Source organism: Pristis pectinata, chromosome 5 (assembly GCF_009764475.1).
Source record: "Pristis pectinata isolate sPriPec2 chromosome 5, sPriPec2.1.pri, whole genome shotgun sequence".
NCBI classification, from domain to species: Eukaryota; Metazoa; Chordata; class Chondrichthyes; order Rhinopristiformes; family Pristidae; genus Pristis; species Pristis pectinata.
The window spans coordinates 105972775-105994683 of record NC_067409.1 but is presented as its reverse complement, the minus strand read 5'-3'; the positions used below and the strand labels follow the sequence as shown (position 1 = coordinate 105994683).

The following is a 21909-nucleotide window of genomic DNA, read 5'->3' as shown; positions in this document are numbered from 1 at the left end:
GGTGGAGTTGGGAGACAGGGGTGGGTGACTGAAAGATGGAGGCAGACAAAGAGAGAGAGGAAAATAAATGAGAGGCGGGGGAGTGTGAAGGTGGGAGTCGGCTGTTGGAGGAAGACAAGGGGCTGCCAGTGCCGGTATCTGATAAGTAAAGGAGGTGATAACTTTACATGCCATTTCAATTCCCCTTCCCATTCCGCTACTGACCTGTCCATCCTCAGCCCTCTCCACTGCCAGGCTGAGGCCCAACGCAAACTGGAGGAACACCACCTTGCGTTCCACCTGGGTAGTCTGCAAGCCAATGGCATGAACATGGAGTTTTCTAATTTTAGGTAACCTTTCCCTTCGGTATTTTCTCACTATTACTCTCTCTTTCTCTCCCTCTCCTTTCCCACACCTCCCCACTGCAGTCCCTCATCACCTATCCTTGGTTCCATCCATCCACCACACACACACACTCAGTTCCCCCCCATTTGGGTCTGCTTCCAGCTGGCATTCTCCTCTCCCCTAATGGTTCCCATTATCATCTCCTCACCTCCTTTACATCACATTCCAGCACTGGTGGCCCTTCACGTTCCCACTGATCTCGCTCCAGCAGCTGTCTCCAATCTTCACACTCCCTCCACCTTGCTTCATCTGCCTCTCATTTTTTTTTCTCTCTCTGTTGCTCTCTGAGGTTTGACCTGAATCGTCGACAATTCCTCTCCTTCCACAGATACTGCTTGACCTGCTGAGTTCCTCCAGCAGATTATTTGTTGCTTCATATTCCAGAATCGGCAGTCCCTTGTGTCTTCAGAGGATAATGGTAGTATAAGGTCCTTTGTTACCAATGTATGTTTAAATCCACATTTCTAAGCACCTTCAAGGTTGTAGATTTTCAGTCTCGAAGTATTTGTCAATAGCTTGATATTTCTTTGTGAAAAGTTGATACTATGATGACTCTTTGCCTGTCTTTACTTAAATAAATATGGCATTACATTTATGTAACACATTGAATTTTCTCTTTTGTCACAGGTATACTCAATATTTGGAAAATGCCCCAAAGATTCCCCGGACTCCTTGGGGCACTGAGAGAGAATATGGAGGAGTCAGAACATTGGTTCTACCTGACAATCACAAGCCAAGTGCTGAGCATCCCATATTAATGGAAAAGGGACACAGGCATTTTGGTTATGGTGGATACCCTCTTCCTAGGTTTGTGATTAAGTTGTTTTGATTAATGAAATCTCATCATGTCTCTTCCGAACTAAGCAGCTATGGTCAGGTGAAAATCAAACATACAAGCACGTAGCCTGGTCCAGGACCTTTGTTAAGTAACTGAAGGTGGCTGAAAGGATGATTCTATGGATATTTAGGTTTTATTGGCCATAATTTCCCAACTGTAAATTCAGTTTTCAAATTGTGCAGCTACAGTTGCTATGAAAAATTAATGCTTTATCGATTATAATATTGACCTCTCTTCCTTTTGTGGTCTGATGGAAATTTGGACGGTACTCACGGGTATGATCCACGTGCCTGAAATTTGTGTTGGGGAACTCTGTGTCAGTTTGGGATGGGAAATGAGGGGATGGGTCCACCCAATAATCAAGAATGTCGTGAGATTAGATTTGTGAGCACACTTGACTAAGGACATGTGCTCGTGCCTCTCCAAGACCCAACTGATTGCTTTGTGTGTCCCTGCAGCAGGATATTTACAAATTGATTCCACTAGCAAGTATATTGGAACAGTTTTGTAGAATGTGAAAAGAGAAAGTCAAAATATAATTCTTCCCTAATGTTTTTAAAGTTCACCAGGTTGGAAGGATTGTCTAGGTCCGAGGCTAAAAATTGAACTAATTCTGAATGCGGAATGAGAGATGCGCAGGCCTACACTAGGTGTTCTCGTTCAAAGTGCAACCAAATATGCTAGCATGTAGCCTAGTCCGGGACCTTTGGCAGTGTCCCAACTGAACTGGCTGCTAAATGCCAGAGATCTCCTGGTATGACTTCTCTACTGGAATTTACCCTTCTCTTTACATGGATAAATTTTCATTAATAACAGGTGGTTTGCAATTTGAGTTACTTCTGCAAATTTTTGAAGTTCTTTTAATGACATGTAATCAATTACATCTGTTGCTGTTTTAGCACCTGTCACTTAATGTGAATTTAAATACACCTTGAAAGGCTTTTGCCACTATTGACTGACAATGCTGGCTGCATGCATTTTATCCTTTTAATCTAAAGACTCTGTATATAGCAGTGTGTTCCATGTTTGGGATGTCCTCTGGGTAGTGTGTGAATCATTAAATAGCAGGATATCTCCTGTGCTGCAAAAAATCCATTATAAGTGACTTAAAGGTGAGCTGACAGACGTAGATCTTCTAGAACATAGAACATGGAATGCTACAGCACAGTACAGGCTCTTTGGCCCACAAGGTTGTGCTGACATTTTATCCTGCTCTAAGATTTATCTAACCCTTCCCTCCCACATAGCCCCCTATTTTTCTATCATTCATGTGTCTATCTAAGAGTATCATAAATGTCCCTTCTGATCTCTTAATCTCTTCCGATGTAAGAGATACCTTTGTGCATGACAGCTTCCACTACAGGGATTACAAACGTGGACATCAGTGGTGTAAGTGATTTTCTGTCATCACCTTCCTTGGTAGGAAAGAGAGTTGTGTTATTTGAAGAGCCAAAGACCAGTAGGTGTGGTGAGGACACAAGCGACTGCAGACGCTGGAATCTGGAGCAACACAAAAACGCTGGAGGAACTCAGCAGGTCAGGCACTAGATGAAGCGTCTTGACCTGAAACCTTGACCGTCCATTTCCCTCCACAGATGCTGCCTGACCCGCTGAGTTCTTCCAGCATTTTTTAGGTGTGCTGAGGTCCCAAAATTTGGCCTTAAACCCTGCACAGATTTGTTGTACAACATGTTAACCACTGTACATCTACAGTCTGACATTGTGAGAAGAGCTTTGGGAATACTAAATATAATGTTCAATTCTTTGCTGTTGTTTCTGCAAACTGGTAATTATTTTTGGTAATTATTGGGAAACCTTTACTGACATGTTGAAGCATCTACTAATTCCCTCCTCATTTTTTTGTGTAGTGATGTTAACATCAATCAATATTATGATCTTACCCAGCTGAAGAGGAGTCAGGTCCGTCCCACTGATCAGCTGTAAGTTTCACTGATATACTCTATAAAATGCTGTTCCATTGAAAACAAGGTGTAGCCACGGGCACTTGCATGGGCCCCAGCTATGCCTGCCTCTTTGTCGGCTACATTGAACAGTCCATGTTCCAACCCTACACCGGTAACACCCCCCAACTCTTTCTCCGCTACATTGATGACTGCATTGGGGCTGCTTCCTGCACCCGTGCTGAGCTCATCAATTTCATCAACTTTGCCTCCAGCTTCCACCCTGCCCTCAGATTCACTTGGTCCGTCTCCGACACCTCTCTCCCCTTTCTGGATCTCTCTGTCTCCATCTCCAGAGACAGATTAACCACAGACATCTTCTACAAACCCACTGGCTCCCACGGTTACCTCTTCCCACCCTGTCACTTGCAAGGATGACATCCCCTTCTCCCAGTTCCTCTGCCTGCGCCGCATCTGTTCCCATGATGAGGCTTTCCAGATGTCCTCCTTTTTCAGTAACCAGGGTTTCCCTTCCATCACCATCAATGCTGCCCTTGCCCGTATCTCCTCCACTTGCCGCACATCTGCCCTCACCCCCTCCCCCTGCCGACATAACAGGGACAGGGTTCCCCTTGTCCTCACCTACCACGCTATCAGCCTCCGCATCCAACACATCATTCTCCGCAACTTCCACCACCTCCAATGGGATCCCACCACCAGGTACATCTTCTCCTCAACCCTTCTCTCCGCTTTCCGAAGGGACCGCTCTCTCTGCGAATCCCTTGTCCATTCATCCCTCCCCACCAATAACCCCCCTGGCACTTATGCCTGCAACCGCACCAAGTGCTACACTTGTCCCTACACCTCGTCCCTCACCGCCATTCAGGGTCCCAAACAATCCTTCCAGGTGAGGCAGAGCTTCACCTGTGAGTCCAAAGGTGTCCTTTATTGCATCTGGTGCTCCTGGTGCGGCCTTCTGTACATCGGTGAGACCCGACGCAGATTGGGTGACCGCTTCGTCAAGCATCTTTGCTCCGTCCGCCGCAACAGCCAGGACCTCCCGGTGGCCACCCACTTCAATTCCACATCCCACTCCCATACTGACATGTCTATCCACGGCCTCCTCTACTGCCACGTTGAGGCCAGGTGCAGGTTGGAGGAACAACACCTCACATTCCGCCCTGGGAGTCTCCAACCTGACGGCCTCAACATCGATTTCTCCAACCTCCGGTAACCCCTCCCCTTCTTTTTCTTCCACACCACCCCCCCCACCCCCCCACTCCTTTGTCTTCCCTTATTCCTGTGGCTCCTTTCCCTTGCCTTGACGACCTGCCCATCTCTCCTCCCCTCCCCCATCCTTTATTCCATGGTCCACTGCCCTCTCCTACCGGATTCCTCCTCCTTCAGCCCATGGCCTCTTCTACCTATTACCTCCCCCTCCCCCACTCACTAACTTCCCCCCCCCCTCACCTGGACTCACCAATCCCCTGCTTGCATGTACTCCTCCCCCTCCCCCCACCTTCCTATTCTGGCTTCTGCCCTCTTCCTTTCTGGCCCTGATGAAGGGTCTCGGCCCGAAACGTCAACTGTTTATTTCCCTCCGTGGATGCTGCCTGACCTGCTGAGTTCCTCCAGCACTTCTTGCGTATTCCACTAGATTCCAGAATTTCTTGTGTCTCCATTGAAAATAAAATAGTTTTCTGTGAAACATACAGAGGGGAAATTCTGCTAAGGATCTAAACAACTTAATCTTGTCACACAGGTCAATGTGAATGCTCCATTTGTGTTAATTTTAAAGGGTAGAAATTATTTGTTGCATGTTTGAAGAGATGATGCCAGTTTGGTGTGAGGGTACAAGATGCCAGTATGCGCAAAATACAGTGATCGCTGTGCCTAGTGGACCAAGAAATGCCAGGCCTTGCAGGTGCATTTTTACACAACCAACTTGGCAGGCTTTGTATCAGACTTCCCCCATCATGGCTGAATAGGGAGATCAGGAGACAGTGGTAGGGAGAAAAATCTCCTTGGAGTGGATGAGGAGAGAGGTGTAGATGATCACAGTATGTGGATACACTCAGTGGACAAGACATGGGGGCTGAGGTGAAGATCAAACTGAGCTGGAGAGGAGGTGACTTGAGTGCAAGAAGTTTGTGGATTAGATTGGAGTGGGGAGGAGATTAGAAGAAGAATTTGAGTTGAGGAAGAGTTAGGATTATCAATAAAGTGAAGGTAGACAGAAGATCAGTGTACAGTGGGGAGTTTTATTGGTGGAGAGAAACCAGGGCCTGAGAACTCAGAAATGGAGTCTAATCCACTCAATTTACAACTTTAGCCAGCAAATTAGCAGCAACCCTGTAGGGAAAGAGCAAGAGATTGGGGCAAATTTAGAGAATTCAGGGCCATGTTTTTCACATTTTGGACAAAAATCTGTGTATAACTTTCCATACAGTAAATTAATTAACTAAAACAATAATTCCATTTGAAACAGTGACAGTATTGATGGTTCCATCCACATAAAGTTAGGCACTCCCAGTCTCTCGTCGAGACTTGCAGGAGCTCAGAGGAATCTTGAAAGAAATAATGTTAAGCAGTTCTTCTGGTCTCCCAGTGAAGTTACAGTGAAAGACTGGGAAAAACTTTGCATAATTTCAAGCGGTGAAATGGCCCCAGGTCTTCTGGGGCTCTAAAACAAAATGCAAAACTGTGCAGATGTTCCTGCTCCGTAATGACTCATTTACTAAAGTGAGTCATTACTAAAATGATTCTGCATTGCTTTCAATATTTTTTTCTGTGCATTGACAAATAAACAAAAGTTGGTGTTGATAAAAAGTTCTGTTAAATAAAATCTTTGTGTTTGTTTCATTGGTAATCATTAGTTATTGTAGTTAGTGAAAGTTAATTAAGAGGTCCTAAGTAAGTGTTATGCTGAAACACTGAGATAAATTGGCAGTTTCTACCTGCAAGTGGGATCACCTGTCTGGGTGAGTGGAGGGGCGCAAAATGGCTGATGGCACGTGGTGAGATTGATCTTAGAGTGTAATTAAGAAATTTTATGCATTATGCAATGGAAGTGCTTTTGGACTGCTGGGCAGCGTCCATTTTAGGTTGAATATAATGCTGCACGTGGTTTGAGATCTTGCTGCCTCCTGGAAGTGAAAAATAAAGCCAGTGAACGTTGTAACTTGTCTCTAATTTTAAAAGTCACTGTCCACCAAGAAAAGGCTTGTTAAGCTCGTTACAAACAAAATGCTTTATTTTGTTTTAGTCCCACTGTTGTTGGTGTGACTTTGTTTCATGACGAGTTTTAATTTTCAAGATGGATTTTGTCAAGATATCAGGTATGAGGGCGGGGCTAGATCAGCAGGACCAGTTGGAATTTGGGGAGCAGTAAGATTCTCAGTGAAACATCTAAGAGTTCAGTGTTGGGCATCTGTGTCTGGGTCCATATTTGTACCACAATCAAAATCACTAAAAACAGATGATCTTCGTGGCAGCTTGCTGTGCATAAGTTGCCACAATACCTACATTTCTGCATTGACTGTAAAACCTTTAAGGAGGCCAATTTCCACACTTTAATTAACTTTCTTTTTATGCGAAGCACAAGAAGCCTGGGTCGATCAATACTTTTATATTGAACTGTCATTCTTTTCTCACCCTCCTGACCTCTAAATTGTATTTCAATATTTTTCTATTCCAGGCTTCCATCTACTGGGGAGCTCGCAATGGAGTAAGTAAATTGTTCTGTTCTTATTTTTATATAGCCCCTGAGAATTGTTACTTAAATGATACAAATAACATGGCAAAATGGCAATTCAGTATGGGATCATTTATCAATTGATTTGAATTAAGCTGCTCAGAATTGCAAGGGCATACTGATGAGGTGCTTTCTTAGAATGAAGGGGCCACATAATGAGGATATTTGGTCTTTTGTGCCAATGCAGTCTCTTTGTAAAACTGGTTAATTAGTCCCACTTTCCTGGGAATATTTGTGATTAGCTAACCCTAAAGATTTGGGTCCACAGACCCTAATTTGGACCAAGTGTATCCACAACATGCTGTAGGGGTGTGAGTACATGTGTGTAGGCTGCAGTGACCCAGAGTTAATTCCAAAGTTCCTGTACACCAGAAATTTTCACAAATCATTTGTTGTTTATTATCCAATTGAATTTTATACCTTTTTTCAATGTCACTAAATACATACCATCTTGCCATTATCCCTTTGTGGGATCTTACTGTAAATTGGCTATCACATTCCTGCATTACAACAGCAATTACATTTCTTCATTGGCTATAATGCCCTTAAGGATGTTCTGAGACTATGAAAAGTGCTATAGAAATGCAAATCTTCCTTTTCTTTAAGCACCAGGCTCTCAGGACAGATACAGGGAAGGTTTAATCCACCGATATTTTGAAAGGAGATTAAGAACGGTTCCCTTGTACAATCTACCTTGTTGTGACCTTGCACCTTATTGCACTGCACTTTCTCTGTAGCTGTGACACTTTACTCTACTGTTATTGTTTCTACCTGTACTACATCAATAGACTCTGTACTAACTGAATGTAACTGCACTGTGTAATAAATTGACCTGTACGGTCGGTATGCAAGACAAGTTTTTCACTGTACCTTGGTACAAGTGACAATAATAAACCAATACCAATAGTGCAGCACACCAGACATGTCACTCAACATGTTAATGCAGTATCTAGATATTGGTACAAGCAATGCTAGCCCAGGGCTCAGTTGTAATGAACTACTTCCACTTGAACTTCACAGCTCATTTCTCCATCCACACTATTTTATATCATGAATCTTTCTAAAGTTTCCCTGAATTCCCATGTACTAGTTCATGGGAACAAAACTTTCATTCATTCATACAGTTGAAATTTATCATTTGGATATCATGCCTTGCCTGACCTTCTGTTATCAAGATATCTATTACAACAAATTCATTGCCAGTTTCATATTCAAAAGCTCTGAATGTGATTGCTTTGCAAACATATTCACAAACCCTCCTGAAAATTGATCACAACCTGCACCCCCTAACAGTTCACTGTCCCCTGCCCCCAAAGATAATGGGACATAATCAAATCAAGTAATGTTTTCTATTCAATTAAAATAAATTCAATCTGGAAAAAAAAACAGCATTTTTGCAACATCTTTAAAAACAAATTTCAGCACACTTTGGTGTCTGTATGCAGCTTTGGGTGGGAGCACTTTATAGCCTGCATGGTATGGTGTGGTAGAAGTGTTTAATGATTATTAAATCATCTTTCTTTCAGCTATAGAATATCCAAAATTGAGATCCGAAATAAAAATGAAAATACTATGTGTTCAGCAGGTTGGACTGTATCTAGAACAGAGAAACAAAATTCTTTTGGATGGCAACTTCATCAAAATCCGACAACCTCCTCTTTTTCTTTCAGAAATTAATTAACCTCTGCAATTTCAGGTTTTTTTTATATAGTCTTTTCAGATTTCCTGTATTCTTTTTATTTCTTCATAGGATGTATTGTATCTTTATGTTTTTAGTCAGAAGCAAATACAGCTGCCATTTCCTGCTGAACATCCCTTCTATTCCCACGTTTCGAAGTTTGCAGTATTCCCAAACTTCATCTCACCAGATGACCCGTACACTGGTGTACGAGCTGGACGTCTGCTCCCCATTAATCCAGATATGCCTGCGAAAAGTTATAATGTGATTGTGACTCAGAAAACTAAAGGTAACAAATATGCATCAATTTAAAAGTAGTTCATGGAAATATGCTGAAGTTTTGTCCTGCTCATGATTTTCTTCCTAATAAATATACCAATGTAAATACTTAATTTAACAATATTTTCCAAAACTATTGTGCAAAATCCATCCAGAGGCAATCATGCCTTTCATTAATATTTAGGAAAGTCTCAAATTATTGGTAAATGTTGATCAAAACAACTGAAAATGCTGGAGATGTGGAATAAAAGTAGAAAATGCTGGAAACATTCAGTAGGTCAGGTAGTAACACAATGGTGCTGGAGGAATTCAGCAGGCCAGGCAGCATCCGTGGAGAAAAGCAGGTGGTCAACATTTCAGGTCAGGACCCTTCTTCATGACTTTTTTTTTTGAAGCTTCATAGGGCAAGACCATGCAGAGCCAATAGGTCTGCCAGGACAGTTCTTCTTGTGGACTTTGGGGAGGAAATAGAAACGGATATTCCAAGGTTGCGGGACTATCATGTTGGTAGCTGTGGAGGGGAGATCTCCTGAGGTGATGAGGTCAATGATGGTGTGGGAGATAATGTCCTGGTGGTCCTTGGTAGGATCGAGGACACTTACTCCTACCTACCCCTGAACCAAGAATTGGCGTCTGGCTTCTGTAAGGTAGAGGTCAGTATGCCAGACCACCACGGCACCACCTTTGTCGGCTAGTTTGATGACTATGTCTGGGTTAGTGAGGAGGGAGCAGAGAGCAGAGCATTCAGAAGGGATGAGGTTGGAGTAGATGAGGGGGGCAGAAAAGTCAATGTGCCGTCAGTTGGCTATGAATAGGTCCAGGGAAGGTCACAGTCCTGGTGGGGGAGTCCAGGTGGAAGAAGAAGGCTGGAGTTGGGAGAACAGGTCACTAGAAGGGGGAGAGGACTTCTTACCCAAGAAGAAGGCACTGAAGAAGGGTCCTGACCCAAAACGTTGACCGCCTGCTTTTCTCCGTGGATGCTGCCTGGCCTGCTGAGTTCCTCCAGCATCATCGTGTTTTTCATCTAGATTCCAGCATCTGCAGTCCTTTCGTCTCTCTAAGTCAGGCAGTATCTGTGGAAAGTGAAACAGTTAACATTTCGGGTCTGGGACCCTTCATCAGAATGTAGAAAGAAAGAAAAATAAGTTAGTTTTCAATAGGAAAGAAGGTGGGGGAGGAAGAGGAGAATCGAAGGAATATCTCTGATGGGGGGGGGGGGGGGTCAAAATGGATTAACAGGGGGCAGTTACCAGAGCATTATGCTGCTTTGTGTATGTGTTCTCAAGTGAGGGTGTGGGACATGCCCAACAAGCAAGACAATATAGTCTGGTGATAGAATAAGAAAAATGGAGCCAAAGTGATTACAGGTCGAAATAGCCTGTCCTGATATAGACAGGAAGAGAGAGTAGTCCAGTCCCCCGCTGCTACTTCAGCATTTTCAAATATGTTATCAAAATGTGTGACTCTTAGTTACTGAAGAGCAAACCTAAACAATAAGTGTCTTTGGTTCTAATGTGTCCTTTTTTAGTAATGTATGGTAGTAGAACAGTTTAACGATCATTAACTCCTTTTTTTCAGCCATAGACTATCCAATATTGAGATCAGAAATAAAAAAGAAACACTATATGTGTTCAACAGGTTGGACTGTATCTTGAAGAGAGAGGCAGAATTCTTTTGGATCTCAACTTAATCAAATCCTATATCTGTAAAAGAATTTGAAATATTTTGGCTTCTATGTTACATGGACTATTTCAAACAATAATACTTATAAGATTTTATTAGTCACATGTACATCAAAACAGTCTTTTTGCGTTACTTGAAAAGTGCTGAGGGCAGCCAGCAAGTGTCGCCACTCTTCCGGCATCAACACAGCATGCCTATGGCTCCTAACCTGTACGTCTTTGGAATGTGGGAGGAAACCGGAGCACCCGGAGGAAACCCACACTTGGCAAATCCACATTTAATATGAAATCGTGGTTTTTAAATCACCTGTGAACATACGATTGGAGCTCTTACCTTTGGAACAGGAGATGCTACCTATACGAGTGTTTTCCAATTCTACGCTGTGAATCACTGATCATCCTGAACAGATAAAAGCCAAAATATTTGAAATTCTTCTACAGATGTTTAAAGAAACTAATATAATAAAATCTGGAGACTAGCGAAAAGCAAAAATGATCTGAAAGCCATTTCTGAAATGACATATTTAAGAAAAAGTAAATTTCTATTAATACAAATAATTAAAATGTATCATCATTATTACCACAGTTCACACAGCAATGTGTCAGTTACCCCAGCTTATCTTAATGGTACATGGAGGTTGATGTGTTTCAAAGAGTTTGAAAAACATATTAGTAGCCAACCTTGTACCACCAGTCACCAACAAATGCCTTGATACATCAAAGTCAAGTTTATTGTCATATGCACAAGTACATGTATACACAGGTGCAATGAAAATCTTACTTGCAGCAGCAATATAGGCACATAGCATCAGATAAGCAGCATTCATAAGAAAAACATCAATTATACACAATTTTTACAAATAAGAACACAAATTACAACAAAAAACAAGTCCATTTTAGTGAAAGTGGTCATTGTGTTGCTAAACTGTAGTGATTAGGATTTTGCTGGTTGGTTCAAGAACCGAATGGTTGAAGGGAAGTAGCTGTTCTTGAACCTGGTGGTGTGGGACTTCAGGCTTCTGTACCTCCTGCCCGATGGTAGCTGCGAGAAGATGGCATGGCCCGGATGGTGGTGATCTTTGATGAATGTTGCCTTCTTGAGGCAGCGCCTCCTGCAGATACTACCGATGATGGGGAGGGATGTGCCCATTTTAGGTTAATCCTGTTTGCTTTTTTTTGTTAAAGAAATTATTCATGTAGAATCTTGGTAAGACCACACTTAAATACAGAACTCTGGCCTGTCAATTATAAAAAGAATATGAACCAATGGAGTAAGTTGAAAAAACAAATATACAGGAATTACCAGAACCAAAATGTAATAACTATATTGAAAGATTGAACAAGCTTGTCTCTGTAAAAATGAGGAGTGGAGGGTGATGAAATATTGCTCCTATATTTATGCTGAGATTTGATATGTAGATTTGGAGAAAGATTTTCCAGTGAGGATTCAAGAACTAGGGGTTATAAATAAATAGTAAAAAAAAATTAAAAAGGAATTTGGGAGAAACTTGTTTATCAAGAAAATGGTTAGAATGTAGGGTCGACTAAAACATGGAACAAATAAGATCAATCAGTACATAAAGGAACAGAAAATATGGTGATGAGATCAGATGAATCAGGAGGGAGATGGATCATGAAAATAAACAAAAAAAACTGTAGATGCTGGCTATCTGAAATAAAAACCAAATATTTAGGAGTTAGGCCACATCTGCGGGAAGGAGAAACGGAGCTGAAGGTGGATCATGTTGAGCATTATGTGCAACACAGGCCAATTGAGCCAGTTTCTGTGTTGTACATTCCATGTACTATCAGTATTCACATTGAGAAACCAGAGATCATTTCATTCCAATATGCTTCATGATCGTGGAGTCAGTAAATTGTATCAACGGATAGCTTTGACAATTAGAACCCCTGTAAGGTAGAGCCTTTTTCCTGTTCTGCGTCATGCTGCATTACCTCCTACAAAGGCATTGCACCAGAGGAAGCATCTGGATGGGGTGCATCTAAACATCTCATGCCTGAGACAAACTGACAGAGCAAGCCTGACTGCAGGCTTTCCCTGCCACACTCCAACTCCCCCTTGTAGTGCAATGAAAACCAAAACAGATTTCATTGCCTTCTCTATATCATTGACTGTCAATGTCTGATTGGTCACAATGAAAAATAATATTTCCTCCCCCTCCCCCAAAATAAACATTCAAACTAAGTTTATAAATGAATTTGTGTGATATTTTATGTAAAATTTATCTGTATTCATTTAAGACAATTGCTTGTGTGCCTGCCCTAGTGCTCCATTCCAATGCTTCCCCCAGTAGTTCCAAAATGGTTGATGGAAGGCTGCTGAATTTAATGGAGTAAATCTTTCGTGATATGTTGTCACGTAGAGAACACAGATTAAAAGAACGGACAAAAGAACCAGACAAGCCTTTTGTGTGGGCCCCTGTAACAATATTTTATTCTGCACAAGGCCCAAGAGATTGTGCAAAGTACAATCAACCTTGGGCTGAATAGAGACACACTATTAACTCCACCACTGCAGAAATAACATTGAAATATAGGGTAGATGGGGGTCAGAGCTTCAGTTGTAAGGGGTAGGAAGAAGGAGGAATCAGATCTTGGGTTGGGTTACCAATGACAGGGTGAGGTGAGGGTGTGTGTTGCAGTCAGTTGCTGAGGAATGGTCTGAGATGCCATTAGATCGATGTCCGGCTGGAGGTTCTGTAGGAGACACGCAGCAAGTGAGATTGGATTGGGCATTGGAGCACAATGTTAGAAAAGGATCAACCAGTAGGAGGTCGGCCTCGCTGGATCTCTATTCCTTGAAGCATAGGAGAATGAGGGGTGACCTCATAGAAGTTTACTAAATCATGAGGGGTATGGATAAGGTGGACAGTCATTGTCTTTTCCCCAGGGTTGGGGGGCTCCATAATTAGAGGGCACAGATACAAGATAAGAGGGAAGAAATTTAAAAGAGACCTGAGAGGTAACTTCTTTACACAGAGGGTAGTGAGTACCTGGAATGAGCTGCCAGAGGAAGTAGTCGAGGCAGGTACAATTGCAACATTTAAGAGGCGTTTGGATAGGTACATGGAGGGGAGGGGCTTGGAGGGTTATGGGCCGAACGCAGGCAACTGGGACTAGCAGGGAGGATGTTGTGGTCGACATGGACCAGTGGGCCAAAGGGCCTGTTTCCGTGGTGTCTTACTCTATGACTCTATAATCTATTGGCAGTTGCTCGCAGGCTGGACCTGTTCAATGAAGCGCACCTTGCCTCATGAGTCGTGAAACAAATGAATTTTAAGCCAGTGATGTCAAGAAGTGTGTTGCTAGTGATTTGACCCCACTGCACAAGACTGGACTCCCCTGTGCAGGCACATATTGCACCCAGAACAAGAAATGCACATTCAGTTACCTCATCAGGATTTTGACTCAATTACCTAAACATGTCATGCCACATTAATGATTTTTAGGTCTCCATGTTCTATTAACACTTAGTTAAAAACATTCATTTGCCTAAACAGCACAAACATTTGTCTGACTTTTTAAAAGAAGCTTAATCATGAAAACATCATTGGGCTCGATAAATGGCCAAGTCCAACAAAATCGAATTCATATCAGTTGATCCTAGTATTAACTGCAGACACTCAAGGTGTGTGTATTTTCGATTATTTCTCTCACATTTCTATTGCAATGATAACATCACCACCAAACAAAATCACTTCAAGCAATTGATTGTCTGAAGAAGTCCTAATGAAAAGCCCGCCTTTTTAATTATATAGTTTGGTTTTATAAATAGCCATCGAACTAATTTTTTGCCATCACATATCAGGATTTCCATTTAGACTCGAAAAAACAGGAAATACCCACTGAGGCTAAAGGTTTACAATGGCCAGGACAAGAAGGATATTTTCATGTAAGTGCCTATGCTCTAACAAGCCTGAAAAACATTTTTCTAGAAATAAAAAATAATTTTATGTCTTTCAGTTAATTTAATACTAATTAAAAGTGTTCTTAAATTGGTAACCTTTGGTTTTACTTTAACATAAATTTCTTCTTGCAAACTACCCAAGGAATGGATCTCTACTATAATCATTCTCTAGATGTTATCTTATTGATCCAACCTGTATTCCACAAAGCTTCAAAGAACAACCAAGTGAAGATTTCAACTTGCGTCATATTGCAGCAAGATCATGGTGGAAATTAATCAAGAAGGCAAATTCAGAGACTTCTAAAATAATCTTGGAGAGTCCCCCTCAATTACTCTACCCTAACATTCAGACACTTGATGTCTGAAAAGAGCAAATTTCAGACACGTCCCAGCCAATGCAAATGCAACCCCCTCTCCCTGTTTTTCGATCAAGTTTTTTGCGATTAGTTCAGTACTCTGCTTCACATTGTTGACTGCTGCTTTGCAGTGCCTGTGTGTGTAAGAATACTAACTTCATGTTCAACTTCTTCTGAAGCTGCTTCAACTAGCTTTCTTTTCAAATGTACAATACTTTGAAGTACTTTGTCACTATTTTGAACTTGAGTGCTATAATATGACAATATAAAATTTAGTGATTGCATACTTGAGGAAGCAATAGCAATGAGAATTGTTGAGCTTGTCTTTTTAATGAAAATAAAAAAAATTGCAGATACAGGAAATCTGAACTAAAAACAAAAAGTGCTGAAAACACTCAGCAGGTCAGGCAGCGTCTATGGAAAGAGAAACAGTTAATATTTTCAGTCTGGGTCCCTGCATCAGAACTGGGAAAGAGAGAGGCAAGTTAGTTTTAGGAAGTCGGGGGTGGGGGAGGGTGGGTGGAACAAAAGAAATGAATAGGTTGAGTTAGGATGCCCTAATGAACGTGGCAGCAAAGATCAGATCTGAAGTTGAGCTGCTTTCTGTGTAACGTGAATGGTAAAGCTGTGGGACATATCCAGCATGTCAGAACATACAAAGGGAAAAATAGGGGAAATCTGAGCCAAAACAATACCAGACACAAATGGCCAGTTTTCAACATGCCCAGGTGGAAGATGAGCTGTTGCTCTTCAAGTGTGTCCTCTGGGCATAATGCAGTCTGCAGGATCCAACACTGACTTCTCCAACTTCAGATACTCACATTCTCTTTCTCTATGTATGAATCCTGATGAAGAGTTCCGGACCCGAAACATTAACTGTTTCTCTTTCTGCAGTTGCTGTCTGACCTGCAGTGTGTTTCTGGTATTTTCTGTTTTATTTTCTTAATTTCACATATCTAATTCACAGAATGAAAACATACAAAAAGAGCACAGCCAACAGATCTGATACTCAGTAATAAACTTAACAAATATTTTAATTTAAAAAAAGCTTTCAAAGAATAAAGACTAAATGAAAATAAACTTCTGTTGATGAGAATTACATTCAAGAGAACATAAGATAAGATACCTTTATTAGTCACATGTACATCGAAACACACAGTGAAATACATCTTCTTGCGTAATGTGTTCTGGGGGCAGCCCGTAAGTGTCGCCACGCTTCTGGCACCAACACAGCATGCCCACAACTTCCTAACCCGTACGTCTTTGGAATGTGGGAGGAAACTGGAGCACCCGGAGGAAACCCACGCAGACACAGGGAGAACGTACAAGCTCCTTACAGACAGCAGCGGGAATTGAACCCGGGTCACTGTAAAGCATTACGCTAACTGCTACACTACCGTGCCTGCCCCTTTTGTGAAACTTTAGTGAAGACGATAGGTAGTTCATATCTCATCACGTGTCAGGAAAGACCCTCCTGAGAATCTAATCAAATAAACTAGGCCTGTTTGACCTTTTGGGTTATCCAGGCTGGAAAATACAGGGGATCCTAGTGCAATGCTGTATTAGCTGGGGTCCAGATAGGACACTGTGTTCCAGGTTACTGTCTAGACTGACTCTGTTGGACTTGCATTGCCAAGCTAACCCTAAAAGCACTCATGAGACTAGAGAACAAAACATGGTTGTCCCACTACTGTCCACCCTTGAGACAAAGCAATTTGACAGTCGACATTTATGTTGTTCTGGCAAGGACGTGATGGGATGAATGGCCTTATGATGAAGTTTGTTGTGTGCCCACATCTAGTTGGCAAGAACGTGCTGGAGAAATGGACCTCAGCTCTCAGTGTAACCTCTCTGTTCGGTGTCATCCTGGAGAATCCTCAGTGTAAACTGCAGTCAGCACTCCGCTGTTCACAGTGACACAACTAATAGGGCTGCTGCCTCAACGCTGCAATGAGCTGGGTTTAATCCTGACATCCGGTGCTGTTCGTGTGGAGTTTGCACATTCTCCCTGTGACAATGTGGGCTTCCTCCCACATCCCAAAGACATGCGGGCTGGAAGGTGAATTGGCAACTGTAAATTCCCCCTTGCCCCTTGCCCCTCGTGTGCAGATGGGGACTAGAATTGGGGGGTGGGGGGGGGAGTTGATGGGAATGTGGGGAGAATAAAATGGATTAGTGTAGATGCATGCTTGATGTTTGATTCAACTCAGTAGGTTAAAGTGCCTGTTTCCATGCTGTGTGATGGATGCACAGGGTGTTCTGAACAATTCCAGTGTGGTATACACTTATAGATGGAACCTGTAATAATTTCTAAGCCTTTCCACAGAGGTCAAGGATCATTGTGATATTTGACTTTACCATTTGTTTCTGATATTGAGTCTCTAAGTAAAATTTGATGGCCTCTCTATTCTTTCATTATAGTTTCCTAAGTCAGTCCCAGAACGGAAGCAAACATTCTATCCCACACCACCAAAGAGTATTGCCCCCAACAGACCACAGCGATCTGTTGAACATGCCATTTCTGAGAGAACTGCCAATATACTGAAGAACATAGAGAAATCACATTGGCTAAGCACATACACAAGGGAATTCACAGGTGAGCCTAAACAAAACTGAACAGTCATTTCACTTGAAAGTAACTATCACAAATGGATTTGAATCATTATTACACATTTTCTATACAAGTAAGCGGTCTTAAACTAATGATGCCAAGGAAATATACCCATGCAGCATGTATTGAGTGGCCATTTTCTGATTAGAGTTGGTGGTCAAACAGCAGTTTCTCCCCAGTACTGGCAGATTGTTCTGTTTATTTGAATCAACTAATTACTTATAGGCAACTAACTTCAAGATATCGATGCATCACTATTTACTATTTCACTGCTATATTTATATTAATAACTAGGGAGTGGCCCAATGAATCCAATACAGTTAGATGATTACTTTGACAAAAAGATGGCAAAGCTGACAGGAAAATACAGCTACTTCACCGAACTGGTAAGTTACATTTGAAATCAGGGCTCTGTGTTGTGCGTGTTAATATGTTATGTGTATAATCAACATCTTGCGTACATCTATTGCCTTTAACCTAGTAAAAAACCCTTAAGTCTTTAAGTCTTCCACTGGACAATTTTTTTTACAAAATTGACATCAATCAAGGAAGGAAATATGGGCAGGTGACCAAAAGCTTGTTGAAGAGTTGGGTATAAAGGACTTCCATAAAAGGAAGAAGAAGAAAGGAAATGCAAGTACATAGGAAATGCTTGAGGTGCTTATTCAGTTAGGCTGCATCAATGAGGAGAGAAAAAGAGGCATTGTTTCAACTCAATGATCTTTCATCAGAACAGAAAAAGGTTCAACATTAAAAAAACTTAAGGCAGTATTTTATTCTGCATTGTAGAATTTATATACTGTAAGCAAATGAAAAGGAAGTAGCATTTCACATTGAGTGTTTCACTTTCACTGTGAAATGTCGAACAAATGTGCTGACTGCTGTCATTTTTCTGTGTGGCCATAAGATGGCAGACTTAACTGCAATCTCAAGCAGATTTCTACCTGGGTTTCTTTCACCCTCAAAATAATGAGGTGGGATTTCACCTTTCGTGCCTTGGCATTACTTTTTGCCTGGATGGGAAGCAAAGGAGAATGTAGAGGCACTGTAATGAGTCTGTAACATTTCCCAACCAACGTTTCTTTCTGCTGTCCACGTGGATGCTTAATGCTTAGGTTGTTGGAAATTTACTGCTGCGCCCTTTCTCCCCTGAAAGATATTTAAAAAATTAATGCAGATCTTGGCTGTTAATCTGAGCAGAGAGCTACATCACTGTGGATGGATGTGTGGTTGGGAAGGTGATGCAAAAATTTTGATGTTGGAATAAAGGAAGCTAATATTTCAAGAGTAAAAGGGTTGCCAAAGGATTAAGGCCAAAACAAGGAATTCTTGTGGAGTCGGGGGAATGGCTCAGATACCAAGTACTTTGCAGCTATCAATACAAATGAAGAGGACACTGCCACTGTCACAGTTAAAGGAGGAGGGGTTAGGGAAATTGGATAGGATTAAAATATATAAAGTGACTTAAAAAGGATGGGAAAGTTCAAAATGGAAAAGTCAATTGGTTTGAATGGGATGATTTTTGGCTTACTGAGGGAGGTATGGCTGGAAATAATTGTGGCCCCAACAACAATCTTTCATTCCTCTTTAGATGCAGATGTAATGCCAAAGGATCCTTACAAATGTTCAAAATTGCAAATTGCTCAAAGTTGAAGAGCTTATGGAATCCACAGTTGAATTTGTTTCCACCACCTTTAGAGCAATGCATCCCAGGTCGCAACAACAGACTGAATTAGAAAAAAGTTCTCATGGCACCTTTACTTATTTTGTTAATGACCTAAAATCTGCATTGTGTCGTTGTCAATCTTTTTGCTGCCAGTAGCAAGTTTGAATCATATATTTAGTATCAAAATCTCTTCATACAACCCCAGGTAATGCTGCATCATATCATTTAGGTTGTATTGTCACTCATTTCACCGTTCCGGTGTAGACCCATTTCATCATTCTATATTCCTGAGCTTCATAACTTCATCCTTTTTACTCCAAGTTCAATGTAACCTGAAAACTTTTGATTACGCTCTGCATACCCATATCTAGATAATTAAAATATATCAAAATGAGTAGTGATCCTGATGACAGCCTTTGAGAAACATCACCTTTCACCCGAACTCAGGAATGAAAACATCAGCTTACATTACCATCCTCTGTAGCCTGTCCCTCGGTTAATTTTGTGTCCATATCCTTCAAATACAAACTTAATGTGGCTCCCTGAATCTGCTGCAGCATATAGTAAGATCATGGCTGATATGATCTTGTCCTCAACAGCACTTCCCTGCCTGTTTCCAAAATCCCCAGTACCTTTATGTCCATTTCAGCCTTGTATATATTCAATGACCTAACCTCGTCAGCTCTCTAAGGTACTGAATTCCAAATATTTCCTATCTTCTGTGAGAACAGAAACTTTCTGCAGTATATGGCCTTTAAATTTGGTAACTAGTCTTATGTAGTACTTTAGCAAATACCCTTTGAAGTTCATGGACACGACAGCAACTGCATTAACTTTATCAACCTTCAATGTCACTTCAAAGAATTCAGTCATTAGTCAAATACAATTTGCATTTTATAAATTTATTTTGAGGATTCATTTTTTTAAAGCAGTGAGTTATGATATGGAACTCACTACCTGAAGAGGATGGAAACAGATTCAGTTGTAATTTTTAAAAGACAATTGGACATATATTTGAAGAGAAAAATTTGCAGGGTTATGTAGAAAGAGTAGGAGACACATAAACTGAGGAGCTAGCTCAGACTAGGACTAAATTACCCCCTCCTGCAATGTACATATCCCTAAATTATTCCTTGCTTTTGTGGTGTTTATTCAGATTGTTATAAATAGACAAAAGGATGCCACAGGTAATCAGCAAAACATTTGCTTTCCATGATTTTGTTGCAGCTCTTTGTGATCCTGTCGTCTCAGTAATAGATTACACTGTCAGTTGCTCTAACCTCTTCCAATATATTACAAGCTGGGGAGGTATTCAGCTTCAGTGTTTTTGCTGTGATTTGGTTAGCGTTTAGGGTTGGAATTTCCTATTACATTACCAGTTTATGATTACTTATTTTAGTAATACTACTTTTGTTTTAAGTTGAGATTGTTACTGTTTCTGCTGTTTACTTGTCCCTCATTGATACCTTCTGACTAAATCAAACAGTACATTTGTTCATACTTTATTGAATAATTTGTTGACTTAACAAGTATGTTGTAAGTTTAGCCAAGCATTATTTTGCTCTCCAGGCAAGGAACATTTGAAGTTAATTTCCTTTCAAATAAGCTAGACATTTAACTACACTGCACTTTTTCTGTAACTGTAACACCTTATTCTGCACCCTGTTGTTTTACCTTGTACTACCTCAATGCACTGTTGTAATGAATTAATGGCATCCATGGAGAAAAGCAGGCGGTCAACGTTTCGGGTCAGGACCCTTCTTCAGGACTGACGGATGCTGCCTGGCCTGCTGAGTTCCTCCAGCATCATCATGTTTTTCATCTAGATTCCAGCATCTGCAGTCCTTTGTTTCTCTTGTAATTAATTGATCTGTATGAACCATATGCAAGACAAATGTTTCACTTTATCTCGGTACATGTGACAATAATAAACCAACTTACCAATTTTAGTTATCTTAAGTATATGGAGCTGGTACATGGCAGACAAGGCAATTTTTGTTTTGCTGATTTACTCTGATTCAAATTTTTTGACAGAAAGAACAATCTCATCCAACCTTGATGCCGAATCCACCCTTGCGTCCCTTGAAGATAAACGAGGGTAATAATGAAGGTTCTGCAGAGGATGACTTTGACCATCGGTGTGTTGATATCTCTCCCACTCTAGCGAGTATGCCAGCATGTGAAGCAGTTGATGTGAAATCACAGCCACTGAAGTGTGAAACTGACTCAGCACTACCAAATGTTGAGACGAGTACAAACGCTAACGAAGCAAAACCAATAAATTGGCGAAATATACATTGCCAAACAGCCACCCTACCAAACATTTCCTGCCCTTATTCAGACATCCATATGTTAAGATACAAAGTTCAACAAAAAGGGAATTATGAGAAACCATCTGCATTTTATCAACATCAGAAAGAAAGAATGATGGATTGTTGGGCAGCTCCGGTTATAAATGTGAGTCCAGTTTGCAGAATGGGAGACTTTGAGCAGCTGACAGAAAGACCAAAATCAGTGCAAAATGTCACCAACTATGCAGATTTACCTCAGAGCAAATTGTTAGATTATACATCAAAAGAAAATCATATGACACTGAACAAACCACCTCCAGCAAATGGTGCTGCTGACAGTGAAGAAGAGGTACAATGTTTTAATAAGAGCAACCATGCATCTGGTGATTTACAGCCAACATCCTGTTCAACAGAAAATGAAGAATTTTACAGAATACTCCAACAGCCACGGGTTGAATGGGGTAATATGTTGATTTGTGATGAACCCAAGCTTCAGATCTCAAAACTAAAATTCCCACTTCCATTCAATAAAACACAACAG

General features: G+C 41.2%; 1 protein-coding gene across 1 annotated transcript; it reads left to right on the top strand.

Annotated features, from left to right (window-relative positions):
* The first annotated feature begins 3125 nt into the window (after nt 1–3125).
* Nucleotides 3126–21337, top strand: LOC127570403 (uncharacterized protein C7orf31-like). The gene is made up of 4 exons (XM_052015953.1): nt 3126–3162; nt 6821–6850; nt 8654–8844; nt 21112–21337. Exons 2-4 carry the CDS (start codon nt 6846–6848, stop codon nt 21177–21179), a joined length of 264 nt encoding a protein of 87 aa, XP_051871913.1. The 5' UTR covers nt 3126–3162; nt 6821–6845; the 3' UTR covers nt 21180–21337.
* Nucleotides 21338–21909: the final 572 nt, after the last annotated feature.